This window comes from Macrotis lagotis, chromosome 3, assembly GCF_037893015.1.
Source record: "Macrotis lagotis isolate mMagLag1 chromosome 3, bilby.v1.9.chrom.fasta, whole genome shotgun sequence".
Classification (NCBI taxonomy): domain Eukaryota; kingdom Metazoa; phylum Chordata; class Mammalia; order Peramelemorphia; family Peramelidae; genus Macrotis; species Macrotis lagotis.
The window spans coordinates 272,653,458-272,670,050 of NC_133660.1; the positions used below are offsets into that span (position 1 = coordinate 272,653,458).

Below are 16,593 nucleotides of genomic sequence, written 5' to 3' on the forward strand. Positions count from 1 at the left end.
GGAGCCGGAGCCGCAGCCGGAGCCGCAGCCGGAGCCGGAGCCGCAGCCGGAGCCGCCGCCGCAGCCGGAGCCGCCGCCGGAGCCGCCGCCGCCGCCGCCGCCCGAGGAGCCGCGCCGCCCGGGCCGGGACGCGTGGAGCCGGGAGCCCGCGCCGGAGCCGCCCGAGCCTGGCCGCCGCCGCGCCGCTGCAGCCCGGGGGGTGGGCGCCGCTCGCTCCGCCCCGTGGAAGCCCTCCTGGCCGCCGCCGCCGCGGGACGCCCGGGCCCCCGCCGCGGGGCCGCCGCCGCCGCCGCCATGGCCCCGGGGAAGCCCGGGCCGGGCGCCGCCGACCGCAGGCGCGGGAGCCGGCGGCGGCGGCGGCGGCGGCGGCCCCGGCCCGGGCCCGGGCCCCCGGCTGCCTGCGCGGCTGCCGCTCCGGGGCCGGGGGCGCGGCCTGGGCGCGGGGGGCCGCCGCTGCCGCTGCGCCTGGGGCTGCTGCTGCTGCTGCGCTTCGGCCAGGTGAGCCGGGGGGGGGGGGGGTCCCCACCTGCACCTGCTCCGCGCCCCGCCCCGGGCCGCGCCCGCCCCCGGCCCCGGCCACTGCCCCCGGCCCCGGCCCCGGGCCACCGCCGCCCCCCGGCCCCGGGCCACCTTCGCCCTCCCCCGGCCCCGGGCCCCCGCCGCCCCCGGCCCCCGGGCCACCTTCGCCCTCCCCGGCCCCGGGCCACCTTCGCCCTCCCCGGCCCCGGGCCACCGCCGCCCCCCGGCCCCGGGCCACCTTCGCCCTCCCCGGCCCCGGGCCCCCCGCCGCCCCCGGCCCCCGGGCCACCTTCGCCCTCCCCGGCCCCGGGCCACCTTCGCCCTCCCCGGCCCCGGGCCACCGCCGCCCCCGGCCCCGGGCCCCCGCCGCCCCCGCCCGGGGGACTCCCCGGCCCGATCCTGGGAGGCGAGCCGGGCCCTTGGGGACACGGTGCGCCGGGGCCCGAGGCGGAGCCGGCCTGGAGAGCGGCGGCCGCGGGCTCCCGGGCTCGGCCACAGCCCTGTGCGTGCGCTCGCCCCGCCGGGGAAGTTCGCGGGGCCGGTGTGCGCCGGCCTCCCAAGCCCCTCCAGTCCCTTTTGTCCCGGGGCGCCCTCCCCGCTCCTCTTTCACAGGTGCCCGCGGCGCTTGGTGCCAGCTTGGCCCTCGGTGGGCTGGCCGGGGCGAGCTCCCCTCGGCCGCCGGGACGCCGGGCGTGGAGGGAGAGCTGCCAGCCCGGCCTCGCCTGCGGGTCGCCGGGCCGGGGCTGCCCTCCTGGGCCCGGGCGGCCTTCATTTGTAGCAGGCACGGGCTAAGAGCCCAGGTGCCCCCGGGGGCTCCAGGGCTCCAGCACCCAAACGGCCGCTTCGCCCAGCCACAGGTCTTCACTGCTCTTAGAGTGAGGACATGCCGGGAGGAACTCATGGCCCAGAAGGGGAACTGAGGCAGGGGGAACGGAACCGAGGTGGAGTCTACAAACAGGCACTGATAGGTCAAGCCATCTGGAAGCGAGACTGAAACCTTTCCAGCCATTAAAAGCCGGTGCTTTCCGGGTAGTCTGAGGCTGGGACCCTCTCAGGTGGTGTAGACAGCTCTGCTGTGTACAGCCAGGTCCCAGCAGTGACCACTGACTGGGTTACAACAGGAGCCTTGTGAGTCTCCAAACGAAGGGGGAGAAGCCCTGAGAAGAGCCAGGTTTGGCAGAGTCTGTTGACTCCCCCCTCCTTCATTCTCACCCTTCCTGGCCACTTGAATCTTCCCCAAAGTTGGCACATTGCTATTGCTAAAGGACACAGCTGCCCAAGGCGCCACCTTTTTCAAAGAGGTCCTGCAGCTTCTCCGTTGCATAAATGACGACTTGCTGTTGGACTTTTACATCCCTTCAAAGTCTGAATCCTTATTATCTCTTCAGACTTAATACATTTTACCCACCAACTTGCAAATCAGTTGACTGTTGTTCTGTGAAGGTTTGCCTTTGCCCAGGCTGCTGTCCCTGGTAGGCCTGGAATGCTCTCCCCCTCTTGGAGAATTCCTAGCTTCTTTCACAGCTTAGATCAAGTGCCATCTCCACTGGAAACTTTATCTCGACTCCTCCACTTGTCAGTGCCCTCCTCCTGGGAATTACTGGGCCATCTTAGCTTCCCCTATGCTGCGACTCTCTACTATCTCATCATGCCTTCTGATTAATAAGTTAAGTTTCCTCCCTTCCCCTCCCTCTCCAACACCACCACTTATATACATCTCGACTTAATTCACTACTCAGTTATTAAGAACCACTTGACTCCCTGGAAGTTACTTATTTTCATTTCATATTTAATTTTCTGTATTACACAGTGCAAAGAACACTGTAGAAGTAGTCATTAGACCTGAGTTTGAATACTGGTTTGCCAGTTCATATCTCCATAACCCTGGGTAAGTCCTTATCTACTCCAAGCCTCAGTTTCTTTAACTGTAAAAGGAAGGGGTTGGACTCAGCTTCTAAAGTTCTGTCCAACTAATCTACAATCCAAATGTATTTGATGTCACCTGAATGATATGGAGAAGTACATTGGATGAGGGGGGTGGGCTTCTGAGTTTCAATAGCAGAAACTACAGCCCCTTAGGATTACTCTTGCTGCTGGGGGTGCCGGGTGGCACCTGCCACTTCAAAAGAGAGTGAAATCCATGGGGGTGCTGCATGATGCTCTACCCAATACAATGTCAACTTCTTGAGATCAGGGACTATTTCATTGTATCCCTTATGCCTCAAATATAGTAGGGGCTTAGTAAATGCTCTTTGAATTGAGAAAGTCATTTTAGGGCAGCAACAAGTGGTATAGTAAATAGAATGTCAGACCTGAAGTCCGGAAGACTCTTCTTCTTGAGTTCAAATTCAGCCGCAGACATTGACTGACTAGCTGTGTGATCCTGGGCGAGTCACTTAATCCTTTTTGTCTCAGTTTCCTCATCTGCAAAAGGAGCTGGAGAAGGAAACGGCAAACCACTCTGCTTTTTGCCAAGAAAACCCCAAATGGGGTCATGAAGGGCTGGCATGACAGAAAAATGACTGAACAACAACAATAGGGTGGCGCTCTGTTTCTAACTGAGAAGAGCCACTGTCATATTCAGGATTTGGTTGGCTGGCTGATGTGCTTCTCCTGGGGGTTTGACAGATTAAAGGAGATGAGTCTTGAGGGAAGGAAAAAATCAATCTCACTTCAGTAAATAATGATTAAACCCTAGCAGGGGCAAAACTCTGGGAGAGAAGCAAGAAAGAGGCACCCATACAGATTTTTTCCACTGCAGATGCCTGGATTGATGAGCTCTGTTTTGAGTCAGTAAATTCAGTCTCTTGGGTAAACTTCTTTTCTTGCCTTATTCTTCCTTGTTTGACATTGCACATTACTGCCACCTGATGAACCGATATTTCCTTATTTTCTGGTTCATCATGCTAGCATAGATTTAGACTTGGAAGAGGCCTCATAGGTCATCTGATTCAATATTCTGAAACCCAGAGAGAAGAGAAGATTTTTCTCAAGGAAGCAATTATGATCATCAGAGTTGATAGTTCTATAAAGTTTTTAACTTGATTGATGAGAGAAATGCATATATTATCTCATCTGATTGTAATAATTCTTTGACGTAGGTGTTTTTACCATCCTTATATTGTTGTTCAGTTGTGTCTGAATCTTCATGGCCCTCTTTTGGGTTTTCTTGACAGAGGTGGTTTGCCATTTCCTTCTCCAGCTCCTTTTGCAGATGAGGAATCTGAGGAAAACATGGTTAAGTGACTTGCCCCAGGTCACACAGTTAGCACAAGTCTAAGGCTGGATTTGAACTCTGGAATATGAGTCTTCCTGACTTCAGGCCCAATACTCTATCTACTGAGCTACCTAAATGCCCTGTTTTTGGAGGTTTAGAGAAGTAAAGTAATGTGGTCGCAGAGTTAATAGTATTCCATCTTTCTGGCTCTGAATTCAGTGTTCTATCTTAGCCAGGTTGTTTAGCAAAGGTAGTAATTAAGAGAGCTCAGATTTGAACTCAGTCCCCTTTGACTCCAAATCCAGTGTCTGAGTGCCTTCTTTAGAAATGTCCCATTTATCCATAATGAGAAGCAACAGTGGAAAGAACCTTAGCTTTGGAATCTTTGGACCTGGTTGGTCTCTGCTACTCACTTCTTGTATAACCTTGGGCAAGACATACTGGAAAGCCTGTCTGGGTCTCAGTTCCTTCATTTGTAGGAAGAGGATGAGCTAGATGATACAATTTTAAGTCCTATTTAAAAAAACCACAAGGCCCATAATTTTCATCATTTTGGGGAACTCTTGTGTTGTAACTCTGGGAGAACCCTTCCATAAAGATAGGCAACTCTTCTATTATGTGTCAGTCTTAACTGGTTTTGTGGGACATTGAGATGTTTAATGACTTCCCCATCATCACACAGACAGTGTGTGTCAGAGGATCATAGAACAAAACCTGGAAGGAGCTTCCATATTGTCCCCCCCCCCCCCCCCATTTTACAGAGGAGAAAACTGAGGCCTAGTTAGGTTAAATCACTAAAAGAAGGTTAGAGAGGCAAAGATTTGATATCGGTTCTCATGTTTTAGAGCCCTTTCTACTGTATCTCACTGTCTTCCAGGTCATCCTGCCTCCAGACTGCTGTACTTTTATGCCAGACTGATTCTTAAATTGGAAATTAAAAAAAACACTTCAAAATTCCCCAAATCCAAGGTATCTTTAAAAAAAAAAAATTCTGACGTTTGTAAGCACCATTTTTTCTTCTACCCAACCCTTTCATATCACATCAACTGATGTTTATTAAGTGCCTCCTTTGTGCTAAAGTTGCCATGAAGATTATTTTTGAAAATTGAATAATTGAAATGTACCAGGAGAAAGGACTACCCAGGTACCAGGAAGAATCTTCCCTGACTACTCCCCAGAATGTATCTGTTTGGGATGCTTGGATTTTGCCCATCAGCATATCAGTGGCTGGTGACTTTTTTCAAGTTTTTTTTTTTAGGTAAGGCAATGGGGTTAAGTGACTTGCCCAAGATCACACAGCTACGTAATTATTAAGTGTCTGAGGCTGCATTTGAACTCAGGTCCTCCTGACTCCAGGGCGGATGCTCTAGCCACTGTGTCACCTAGCTGCCCCATGGCTTGTGGCTTTTTGATGTAACTAGTGAATTTCCGTGGAGTGGGCATGGTTCTGTTTGCCCAGTGGGCAGAGGGCAGTGGGGTCAGTCTGCAGTAGGCCCAGAAAAGCCATGTGAAAACCCTAGCATCTCATTTTCCTTCTTGGAGGCAGGAAAGATGGTTAGAGATAATTCCAACATGGAGACTTTTCTGGTTAGGATGGCTCAGACTCCACCCATTCACTGAGCATTTTTGTTCCCTTGCTCTGGTTTCATGTGTAAGGCCTTTCGCAACGTGTCAAAGCTTACTTTTTTCTCATCCTCCTTCCCTTCCTAGCCTTTGAGAAAATTTAGCAGGGCCAGACATATCCCCACCCCCACCCTCCATCTCTCAGAGTAGAAACTCTGGGGAACTCCCTCCTACAAAGATGGGTAACACTTCTTTTTTATGCTTAATCAATTTTATTCTCAAAAAGTACATTTAAAGATAAAGGGATCAGTGATGATTTATCAGTATCTTGCCTTTTAATTCTTGGAATGTCTGATGATTGTAAATTCACATGTGTTCTTTTTGATTTTTAAGGGATTGGGACTGGGCATTGTGATTTTCCTGAAATAGGGATCTACCAGCTGTGAAACTCTTTCTGTTAGTGTAGACCAGTTCCTTCTCTGCAGTTTATAGAATTATAATAATGTTTGTTCTTCATTCTTGAAGACAACCATGACATAAGGGATAGATGATGCCATGCCAAGCTCATGATTTGGCTTTGAGTGAGGGGGTGCTGTGCTGGTGACTACCAGCTTCACTTTCTCCTCCACAACCATCTGGGTCCAGTGGTCCTGGATGCCAGGCAGTCAGGGTTAAGTGACTTGCTCAAGGTTGTACAGCTAGTGAGTGGCAAGTGTCTGAGGCTGGATTTGATCTCCTGTCTTCCTGACTCCAAGGCTAGTGCTCCATCCACTTAGAGCCCAAAGAAACCATATAGCCAGTATATCTGAGTCAGGATTTGAACCCAGATCTTCCAAGTCCTGACATGCCATCCACAATACCATAGTACCTCTTGATATTTCTGCATCATTGAGATCACTGCCCACTGTTCTCCTAGTTCTGTTTTTCTCTCTTTGCATTTCTTAGAATTGTAGTTCTGGAGCTGACCTTAGATAACCATAGAGGTTATCCACTTTGACTTCATAGTTTTACAGACGAGGAAACAAAAGCCCAGAGCGTCTTACTTTTTAAGGCTTCTCCCAGTAGAATGCAAGCATTTTGGACCATTCGCCCTCTTTTTCCCCCCAGTATTAGAACATTGCCTGCACATAGTGGGTAGCTTTATAAATTGAATTGAGCACTGTCGTTTCAACGTACTGCAGCCCTAAAGATCTCTTTGGATAAATCCTTGCGCCCGTGAACTAAAAGACTCAAAAGAGTCAGGATGAGCCAGACTTGGTTTCTCCCTCTTGTAAGTCCTATCTTGCATCTCTTCTTTGTTTGTCTATTACCTGGGTGAGCAGAATACTGGTTTCTATTTATCATGAATTTAGCATGGGCTAATTCCTAAACCCGAAGATTAGAGATGTTTAGACTGAGCTCTCTGAAATTTCTCGTTAAATTTCCGTGAAAAATAATTGAGTGTTTTTATTTCAAAACAAGATGGGGGGGGGAAGCCAAAGGAGTTTGTTTTGTTTGCAGATAGTTTAAGAAAACATAGCAAACTTGGTTTATGGTTTAGGATGTGAATTGAAGCCTCCTGCCAGAGGTAGAGCTCCCCTCCCTGCTACACAGACAGGAACCAAAATACTCCATTGCTCTTGGTGCTAGAGAGTCCTGGCTCCATAGTGAGTCCTGTTGGTTAGCTTGGGGTGCCCTGCTGGTTAGCTTGGGGTGCCCTGTTGGTTACCTTGGGGTGAGGGGGTGGGGAAGGCCTGAGCTGGATCCTGGAGGTTGGGATTGTTGTTGGGCATTTGGTCCAGGATGTTGAGTTTAGGCCTGAGGTCATCAGTGTGATTTCTGGTGAGTCTCTCTTTGTGGGAGAGGAGTGATTTTGGATTGTCCACTGTTGAATGGTGAGAGCTACAGTCTGGGAGACGTTTTTTTCCTGGGTGCTTCTCATATGAGAAGAGAAGTAAGACTCAATACTGCAACTCTTCTGATTATCAAATGTGATGGTGCAAACTCCTACCTAAAATGCCAGCTATCACTATTTCTAGTAGGATTTAAACTAGGAGAGGGGAGGGGCTGTTACTGTTTTATAGATATCTAAGTCAATGCTCTTTATCTCCCATCCTTTTGCTGGCTTGGAGATTGGATTAGCCAGCCCCTCCTTTTTTGACTCCCAAGTCCTGGGATTCTGTGTCACTGAGTTTTAGAATAAGAAGGATCCATAGAACATAGAGGGAGTTGACAAATATGGCCCTTCCATACCTTGGCTTTAGAAGTGTAAGTCATTTTATGATAGAGAATAGGCCTAAGCCAGAAAGACCCTTAGAGACCATAGCATCCATTCCCGCCTGACGCCCATTTTATGGAGGAAGAAACTGAGACCTGGGGCTGGGGACGCTACTTGCCTAAGGTCACTCAGATAGTAAGGGGCGATTGTGGACTTACGCAGTGACTTGCCCAAGGTTGATCAGCGATTAAAAGACAAGCTTTGATCCCAGGTCTTTAATAGCTCACATTCCCCAATTTCTGGCACTTGTGTCATAGTGTAACAACAGTTTTGTTCTTATTTCCAAGGAGAGAAGGGGTCAGAGAGGGCTCCTGAATTACAACTTGGTCCTCTGAGCAGCTGAGCTTGGTGTTCTGGGAGGACCAGGAGGACCAGGGACCCTCTTCTCTGTCTCTCTTCCCCTCCTCCCAAGCATGGCCTGCGTCCAGATTTCTAACCCTCTCTCTGTTGCCCCTCTAGTTCTGCTAGGGACCGACCCAAACTGCTGAGATAGGAAATCTGCCCTGTACTTCCTCATTGGTGATAGCTACACCCTTCCCATTGTCAGAGAATTTCCATGCCATGTAAATTTCTGGGCTTGCTGGTGGGGAGTGAGAGAAAATGAGAAAAAAATGCTCAAAGCTAAACAGAATTGGCTCCCGCAAAAAAAATATCTAATTTTAACAATGCAAATAATTTTCAGTTCTACTTTTCCTCCTCCCTTCTACAGGGAAACAGAAGCTGCTGTTTTTGAGAGAAGGCAAACAATATTTTATTTTCATTAGTCATACCCCTAATCCTCCTTGTCAACATTGAACACCAGAGCATGATGCCCAGAGGTGTTTAGAATGAAGTCCAGAGTTGGAGACCAGGGCTTAGGAATCTTTGTGTGTTTGTCTGTTCTGGTCTATGGATTCCTTATTAGAGTCAGGTTTTTAAATAATTGAAAGATTTATTAAATTAGTGAAAATAAAGATACCATTTTTTTCTCCCATCCAGATTCATGGACCTCCTGAAAAACTATGCATAGGCCCTCAGTTAAAAGCTCCCCTCCCTGGACTGAGATATTGACAGAAAGTATGGAAAAACTCCAGGGTCTGGGATCAGAAGAGATGATATGGAAGTCTTCATCCGCTCCTTGCTTGCTTTTGGGATTTTGGATAGGTCATTTTGCCCTCTGGGGTCTCAGTTTCCTCATCTGTAAAATGAAGAAGTTGGAGAAAATGGCCTTTCTCCCTCTCTATTTATGATCCTACAGCAGTAATGCTGTAATTATCCTGAGCTCCAGGTGCTGCCAGAGCACTGGGACAGATGAGGAAGGGAAGTTACAGTGTTAGGCCAAGGCTCACTTGAAAGGGTTTTCATTGTGGCCTCACAAGGTGTTAGTCTCGGAGCATTCCCATTCCTCTCATGGCTATGTCCAATGTTTGTCTTAGGATTTTTCTTTTGAGGGCTGGGAGTTATTTTAGGTTGCAAAGTTGAAACTTTAAAAAAAAAAGAGGGGGAAAAAATGAAGAAGTCTTGGTTCTAATTGTTAGAAACAGGAGGCTGAGACAGACCTTGCCTACTTTTCTCAGCTGTTTCTATAGTAGCATTTATCTTGTGTTTTGAGTTTTGAATATCATTGTGCTTGGAGAATTTTTCCTCATGTTACCTCTGTCAAAGAGGACTATGTTATTCCTGTTTTACAGATGAAAAAACTAAGGCATGGGGAAGAAAGGACTTGCCAAGAAGTCTGATAGGGAGCTGCTCAAATGATTTGGTTTTTGTATGAAGAGAGAAAGGAAGACAGGGTACTTCCTGTATTTTAGAATGGGGAAAGTAATTTTTCTGTTATTTTTTAGTTTGTACATTATTTTATTTCCAAATCTCTCCCTTCCCCCTTTTTTCCTATGCAGAGAGCCATCCATATTTCAGAGAATAAAAAAAGAGGAGTAAAAAGTTAAGCAAAACTATGCCATACATCAGCTGAGTCTGACAATATCTGTAGTGTTCATCCATAGACTCCTCACCTTCACAAAGAAGGGGAGGGAGTCCATTTTCTCATCTCTTCACAGACTAAACTTGGTCAATCTAATGACAAAGCATTCATTTTTGTTGTTGGTCTTTCCATTTATAGTGTTATGAATTGTCTTCCTTCTGCTTACTTCCCTTGCAACTGTTCAGCAAACTTTTCCCATGCTTCCTTTCAGGGCAGAATAATAGACTCTCAAGTATTGGATATCAGCTTCAAAACATAAGAGTTAAAAAAAAAAGTTTAGATCTGTGATTTTGTTATGTAGGAAAACTTGGGGAGATTGTTGCCAACTTGCAAATTCTCAATTTAATTTTAATTTCAGAGAGTTGCCTAGGATCACTGAGAGGTTACTATGACATGAGATGTTGATGAAGCTAAATATTAGTGGTAGGACTTGAACCCAGGCTTGTTATTTGTCTTTGCAAGGCAATTTGCTTAAGTGACTTGCCCAAGGTCATACAGCTAGGTAATAATGAAGTGTCTGATTTGAACTCAGGTCTTACTACACCCCTAAACACAAATTTTTAAAAGAAAATTAATTTTTTATTCCTTTCTCCAATTACATGTAAAAAAATTTTAGCATTTATTTAAAAAAATTTTTGAGTTCCAAATTTTCTCCATCCTTCCCTTTCCCCCTTATTTAAAAGCAATTTGATGATGAACTCAGCTTTCCTGACTCCAAGTAGTATCCTCCTTTTCTCCTTTCTTCCCTCCTCTCTTCCCTTTTCTCTTCTTCCTTCTCTTTCCCTTTTCTCTCTCCTCTCTTTTCCCTCCCTCTCTCCTCCCCATGTAAGCTCTTTGAAGGTGGGGGTGTTTGTTTTTGTCTCTGGAAACATAGGCCCTTGGACTGTGCTGCCCACATGGTAGGTGCTTAAAAACTTTTACTGAATAATATATACTTGTTGAATGAATGAAGGAAAGCTTCTCTTTTGAGTTAATTACACAGGGACAAAAGCCATGTGTCAAATTAATCATTAATGCTTTTCAAAAACTGTCTACTGAATAGTTCAAAGAGTCCCAGAAGGGACCTGAGTTGCCTAGATGTTAGAACTCAGCAGGATTGAGCTGGGAGGTAGGAGGTTCCTCATTATTGACATTTTTCAAAGAAAGGCTGGCCAGGTAAGTTGCCAATAAGTCGGTCTCTGAGGCCCCTTCTAATCCTGAGACTATTATTCTCTTACCTTAGAACCTAGAATGTCAGAACAGAAATCTTAGGCCTGGAAGGAACTTTGAGACATAGAAGAGTTGAATTCCCTCATTTTAGTTTTATTTCTTTTGTTCTTTTTAAAGACTGACTCTCCCCATCTCTCTCAGGCTGCAAACGTAGGGGCCACTGAAGGACTCAAGCTGGCTCTGGTTGGCATGGGAGTTTTTGACTGAATCTGTTTCTGACCAGGCCTTACCATATTGATGTCAGATTTAGTGCACCCATGACTGACTCAGTAGCCCTAAGCTTAGCAGTTGTGCCAGCCAAAGCCTTCTTGGTAAATGGGATTTTAGGTACAGGGCCACCTCTTGGCTCTACCTTCATTTTACAGGTGAGAAAACCAAGGCACAGAGGAGGGGAGTAACTTTCTTAAGATTACACAGCCATTAAAAAATGCATTAAAAATATCAAATTTCGGGGCGACTAGGTGGCGCAGTGGATAGAGCACCAGCCCTGGAGTCAGGAGGACCTGAGTTCAAATCCGGCCTCAGACACTTCATAATTACCTAGCTATGTGGCCTTGGGCAAGCCACTTAACCCCATTGCCTTGAAAAAAACCTAAAAAAAAATCCAATTTGATCTTTTATAATAATTAACCCTATTTATATCTGACTATAGTTATGTGGATATACCTTTCTGCATCCAGTCTCTTAATCTCCAGTTTAACCTCTTCACAAGGCCAAATATATCCCTTTTTAAAAGTTGTCTTATTAGAGGAAGCTAGGTATTGCTAGAGATAGAGTCTTGGGCCTGGAGCCAGGGAAAACTGATTTCATATCCTGCCTCAGATAGTGAACTGATAGCTATTGTAACCCTGGACAAATCATTTAGCTTCTGTCTCAATTTCTTCAATTGTAAAACAACAATAATGAATAATAACACCTACCGCCCAGGATTGGAGTAAGGATCAGATGAGCTAATAATTGTAAAGTTTAACATAGTGCCTGGCACATAGTAGGCACTTAATAAAAACTTCTTTCCTTCTTTCCTTCCCTCCCTCCCTCCCTCCGTCCCTCCTTTCTTCTTCTTTCTTTCCTTCCTTCCTTCTTGTATCATTAAGGTGGTTGCCCCTTATGAAAATAAGGAGGATTAATTTATTCTGTAAATATTTATTGCATGCTTTTGAACTGGGGACAGGAAGGAGTAGAAGTAGGGGGTAGGTGAGTAAGTTCTTGTATTCCCAGGAGTTTAATCATCCCAGAGAAGGGGCCCTACCTGGTGCTGGCCATCAGGGGAGTGCTGAATGCTTCAGGAGAATCTGGAAGGTCCTGCTCTAGGAGTTCCCATTAGAAAGAAATTTGTGGCACATTTGCTTCTTATAGTGGCTCCCTGGAGTGTGTTTAAGTGTTTCTAGATCATTAGTTGTTTGTCAGAGAGATCTGGGCAGAGAAACAGAGTCAAAGCTTTAGATGCTTCTGCCAGCCCAAGATCAATCAAGGAAAGATGAGAAGTTCAAAAGACTTAGGATAATGAGGGTAAAAGTCAGTCCTCAGATAAACTGGGATTTGATCTGCAAAAATTTTGTTTTTTTTAATAACCTTTTCAGGGACACATTTCTTAGAAGGAGGTAGGCAGGCAATGTGGGATGATGGAAAGAACCCTAGGTATGGAGCCCGGGAGTCCAGAATTCTAATTCCAACTCTACTATTTATTGCCTTTATGACTCACATGTTTGAATCTCAGTTCCCTGTCAGTGAAATGGGGGTGATTAGGGAGGACTCAGTGACCTCTGAAGTTCTCTTCCCTTCAACATTTCTTTGGTTATGTGATCTAAGGCAAGTCCCTTTTTTTCCCTCTGGACCTCAGCTTACTCATCTTTAAAATGAGAGAGTTGGGTTAGATGAGCCTTTATTAGTTAGAAAGACCTTTCCAGAAAAAAAATGTCTGGGTAGCTACTTTGTGAAACAGTATAAATAGTGTGGTCGAGAATAAGAGCCTTAGCTACCTATTTCCGCCCACAACAGATAGGGTTAATTATTTCAAGCTTAGTGTGGTCAAATGTGACCAAAAGATACTGCTACCCAGCTCTGGCACTACTTCCTCCTTGATTCCTTCCTTTATTCAAACTCTTCCCCCTCACCCTCTCTCCCCTAGCTGCAAATGATACTTCTCCTCAAATTTTCCTAGTACTGGAGTTCTCCTTTGCCCCTCTCTGCCAAGTGCATTAGAAGAATGGATTTTGTCTCAGGCATTTAACTAGCCTTGTGACTCTGGGGCAAGTCACTTAGCCTTAATCTGCCTCAGTTTCCTTATCTGTAAAATGGGGATATAATAATTGCACCTACCTCCCAGGTTTCTTGCGGGCATCAAATAAATATGTAAAATATTTTGCAAAACTAAAGATTTATATGAATTCAAATAGTCATTGTTATCCATTTTGGTACCTCATTAGACCTAATACTCCATCCAGCAACTAGCTGTGGAGTTTATTGGTAAAAGCACTGGTTTGGGAGGTTGGAGTCCTGAGTTTAGTCCTGCCTCTTCTATTGCTAATGTGTTGTGTGATTTTGGAGAAATCATTTAAGATGGGTCTTTGGTTTTCCTATCTAAAAATTGTGATGGTTGGATTCAAAGTTTTGTAAAGTCTCTTTAAGCCCTAACATTCTATGTTCTGTGTTATAAGGCTAATTTCAGCTCTGATTTTCTTTTCTAACTTTCTTTCTAGTTCTGATATCCATTAAAATTTTTATTGGTGCCTTTAAAAATATTACCTTTATTTTTTTAACAGAATTTTTTTAACTTTGAGAAAAATTCTGACTTTGACAAACATCAACAAATTATGACCATATCTTTCCCGTATACAAAGAACATAAAAATGTGTTTATAAAATTAAACTGTGAATTTCATTTCTATAGCCCTTTTTAAAAGGGTATATACTCAGTTCAGGTCATTAGTTTTCTGTTTCTCATTTATCTACGTTGCTCTCTTTTTGATCGCTTCAGTGCATCTTCATTAAATGATCCATTGATGCTTCTTCCTTTTTAAAGACAACACTATAACTAATTATACCTTCCCACCAAAAAACCAAAATAAGCCTCTTTTGTAACAATTCAGCATATTCAAGCAGAACAAATACATTTGTTGTCTATGTCTGAAAATTTGTCTCATTTAGTGCATCTAGTCCAGAATGTTCCTAAGGCACAAGTAGAAAGCCTGTTTGATCACTGGTCCTCTGAAGGCCTGACAGGACATTGCAACTGATCAGAGATATTAGATCTTTCAAAGTTGTTTTTCTCCATAATTTGTCGTCATTGTATAAATTGTTCTCTTGATTCTATTCATCTAACTGCAACTGTTCTTATAGATATTCCATCTCTCCGAATCCAACCTTTGGACATTTCTCAGAGCAAAATAACATTCCATTCTATTCATCTATCATATTTTATTCATTCCCCAATTGATGAGTGTCTACTTTATTTCTAGTTCTTTGATTCAATACCAACTGCTACTATGCTAATTTTTGTATATAAGTATCCTTTTCCTCTTTCTTTTATCTCTTTGCGGTATATGATTACCAATAGTATCACTTTTGTTACAGAAAACCAAAAAAACTTTATAGTTCAGCCAACAAAGCATTAGACCCTGTCATCCCATAACTCCAATACAAATTTCATTTTCTGTTTTTGTCATCTTTGCTAGCATAATAGATGTGAGGTAATACCTTAGAGTTTGAATTTGCATTTTTCATTTGGAGACTTCTCATATACACTGGTCATTTATCTATTTTATCTATGAACTTACATTGACTTACTCTATCATTTATCTATTTACTTTTGTTCTTGTACATATGAATCAATTCCATATATATCTTGAATATCAGAACTTTGTCAGAGAAATTGTCTGCAAAGATATCTCTCAGTGAATTATTTTTAATTTTAACTGCATTGATTTTGATTGTGCAGAAGTTTTTCATTGTTTGTAACCCTTATCCATTTTATCTACTGTTAAAGAGTCTCTTGTTTGGTAACTTCCTATCTGTAGTTGTGAATGGTAGTTCCTTAATTATTCTTCTAATTAGTTTATGATATGACCTTTAATATCTTGATCATGTTCTCACTTGGAGTTTATTGTGGTAAATGTAGGTAAATATTGGTTTACATCTAGTTTCATCTACTTTTCCATTTTTATTTGATTATATATTTAATGTATATAATCTGTTCTACTGGTGGATTATTTCTCTCTCTTTCTCTCTCTCTGTCTCTCTGTCTCTGTGTGTGTGTGTGTGTGTGTGTGTGTGTATGTGGTGGGTAAGAGACTTGCCCAGGGTCACACAGCTAGTAAGTATCAAGTATCCGAGGCCAAACTCAAACTCAGATCCTCTTGACTTTAGGACTAGTGTCTATCCACTGTGTCACCTGGCTACTCCAAGTTTTTTATTTCTTAACCATTACAAAGCTATTTTGATGACTACTGCATTATAGCATAGTTTGAAATCTGATACTGCTAAGGCCCCCTTCCTTCTCATTTTTTCCCCATTAATTCCCTTCTTGTTTATCTAGGTTAATTTCATTATTATTATTATTTTTTTGACTCTGTAAGCAGTAATAATATAATATAAATCAACTTTTTGATATTTTAGTATGACCATGAATAAGAAAATTCATTTAGGTGATATTGTCATTTGTATTATATTGATGTGACCCAACTGTGAGCATTTACTGTCTCTTCAAATATGTTTGTCTCTGTTCTCATAGAGAGCATTTTGTAGTTGTGGTCTTCATCATTCAGAAGTTCTTTAGAATAAAAGTTCTCATTCCATCTCTTCTTGCTGAATTATGTTATTAATATGAAGACAGACCTATTTTTGTAGGGTTTTTCCTTTGCTGAAGACATTTCAATGAATTTTTTACTGATTTTTTAAGGATCTTGAAAACTATCATGCTGCTTGAAAGAAGTAATCATTTTGTTCCCTCTTTCCCATGCTCATTACCTCTCTTTCTATGATTGTCATAGCTAGTATTTTCAGATTATATAAAATAATAAGGGGCAGCTAGGTGGTGCAGTGGATAGAGAACTGGCCCTGAAGTCAGGAGAACTTGCATTCAAGTCTGGCCTCATTAATGGCCTAGCTGTGTGATCTTGGGCAAGGCACTTATGCCCATTGCTTTAAATAAATTTAAAAAATAAATTGAAAATAATGGTGGTGACCTCATCCTAATTTCTGTCTGCGTCTCTCCTCCTTTACGTATCCGGTGAACTGACTATTCTAACGAAGATGGGGAAAGGGAGGCAGTGCAGTAAAAATGACCAAAACTTCAACTGTATCTGACAGAATATGAAATATTCACAAGGTTCTGTCTCTGCAAAGAAGGGAGGATGATGCATCCTCTCTTCTCTTCTTCAGGACCAAACTTGGTCATTAAAATCAAACCATATTCAGTGTCACTTTTCTGTTTTCTTTTGCATCATCATCGTTCTGTGGGTCTAAAGATGTCAGCAGATGGTTTGCGTAAGGGATTTGGGTCTAGAAAAACAAGAATGAATGGCCCTTTCCAGCTCAGCCCCTAGATCTTTTTCACCTTTTATAGTGAATGTTGGAGGAGGCCATGAGTGACTTCTGGTGGTTTGATACTTCTTTGCTTCTGAGTCATTTCTTAAAGCACTTGTTTTCTGTTCATTGGTGATGATTCCACTAGGCCCCTGCTTTAGGAGCTTACCTTCCTCTGAGGCATTTCAGGGAAAAGAATCTCCAGCAGGGCATGCTTGTTGAGCTCTGTGGGAAGTATCTTCTCAGAGGGCGCGAGGAAGGAAGCTTTCCAAATTCATAAAGGGTAGTGGAAACAATACAAAAACAGGTGATAGGATATCAGCTTCTTGTAGCAGCAGGAATCGTG

General features: G+C 44.2%; 1 protein-coding gene across 1 annotated transcript in view; it reads left to right on the forward strand.

Moving 5' to 3' along the window:
• Nucleotides 1-294: 294 nt before the first annotated feature.
• PTPRJ (protein tyrosine phosphatase receptor type J) overlaps nt 295-16,593 on the forward strand; it is a 167,724-nt gene continuing 151,425 nt past the window's right edge. Inside the window, exon 1 of the mRNA XM_074230654.1 lies at nt 295-498. Within this exon, the coding sequence (XP_074086755.1) occupies nt 295-498 (204 nt within the window). The remainder of the gene's footprint in view (nt 499-16,593) is intronic.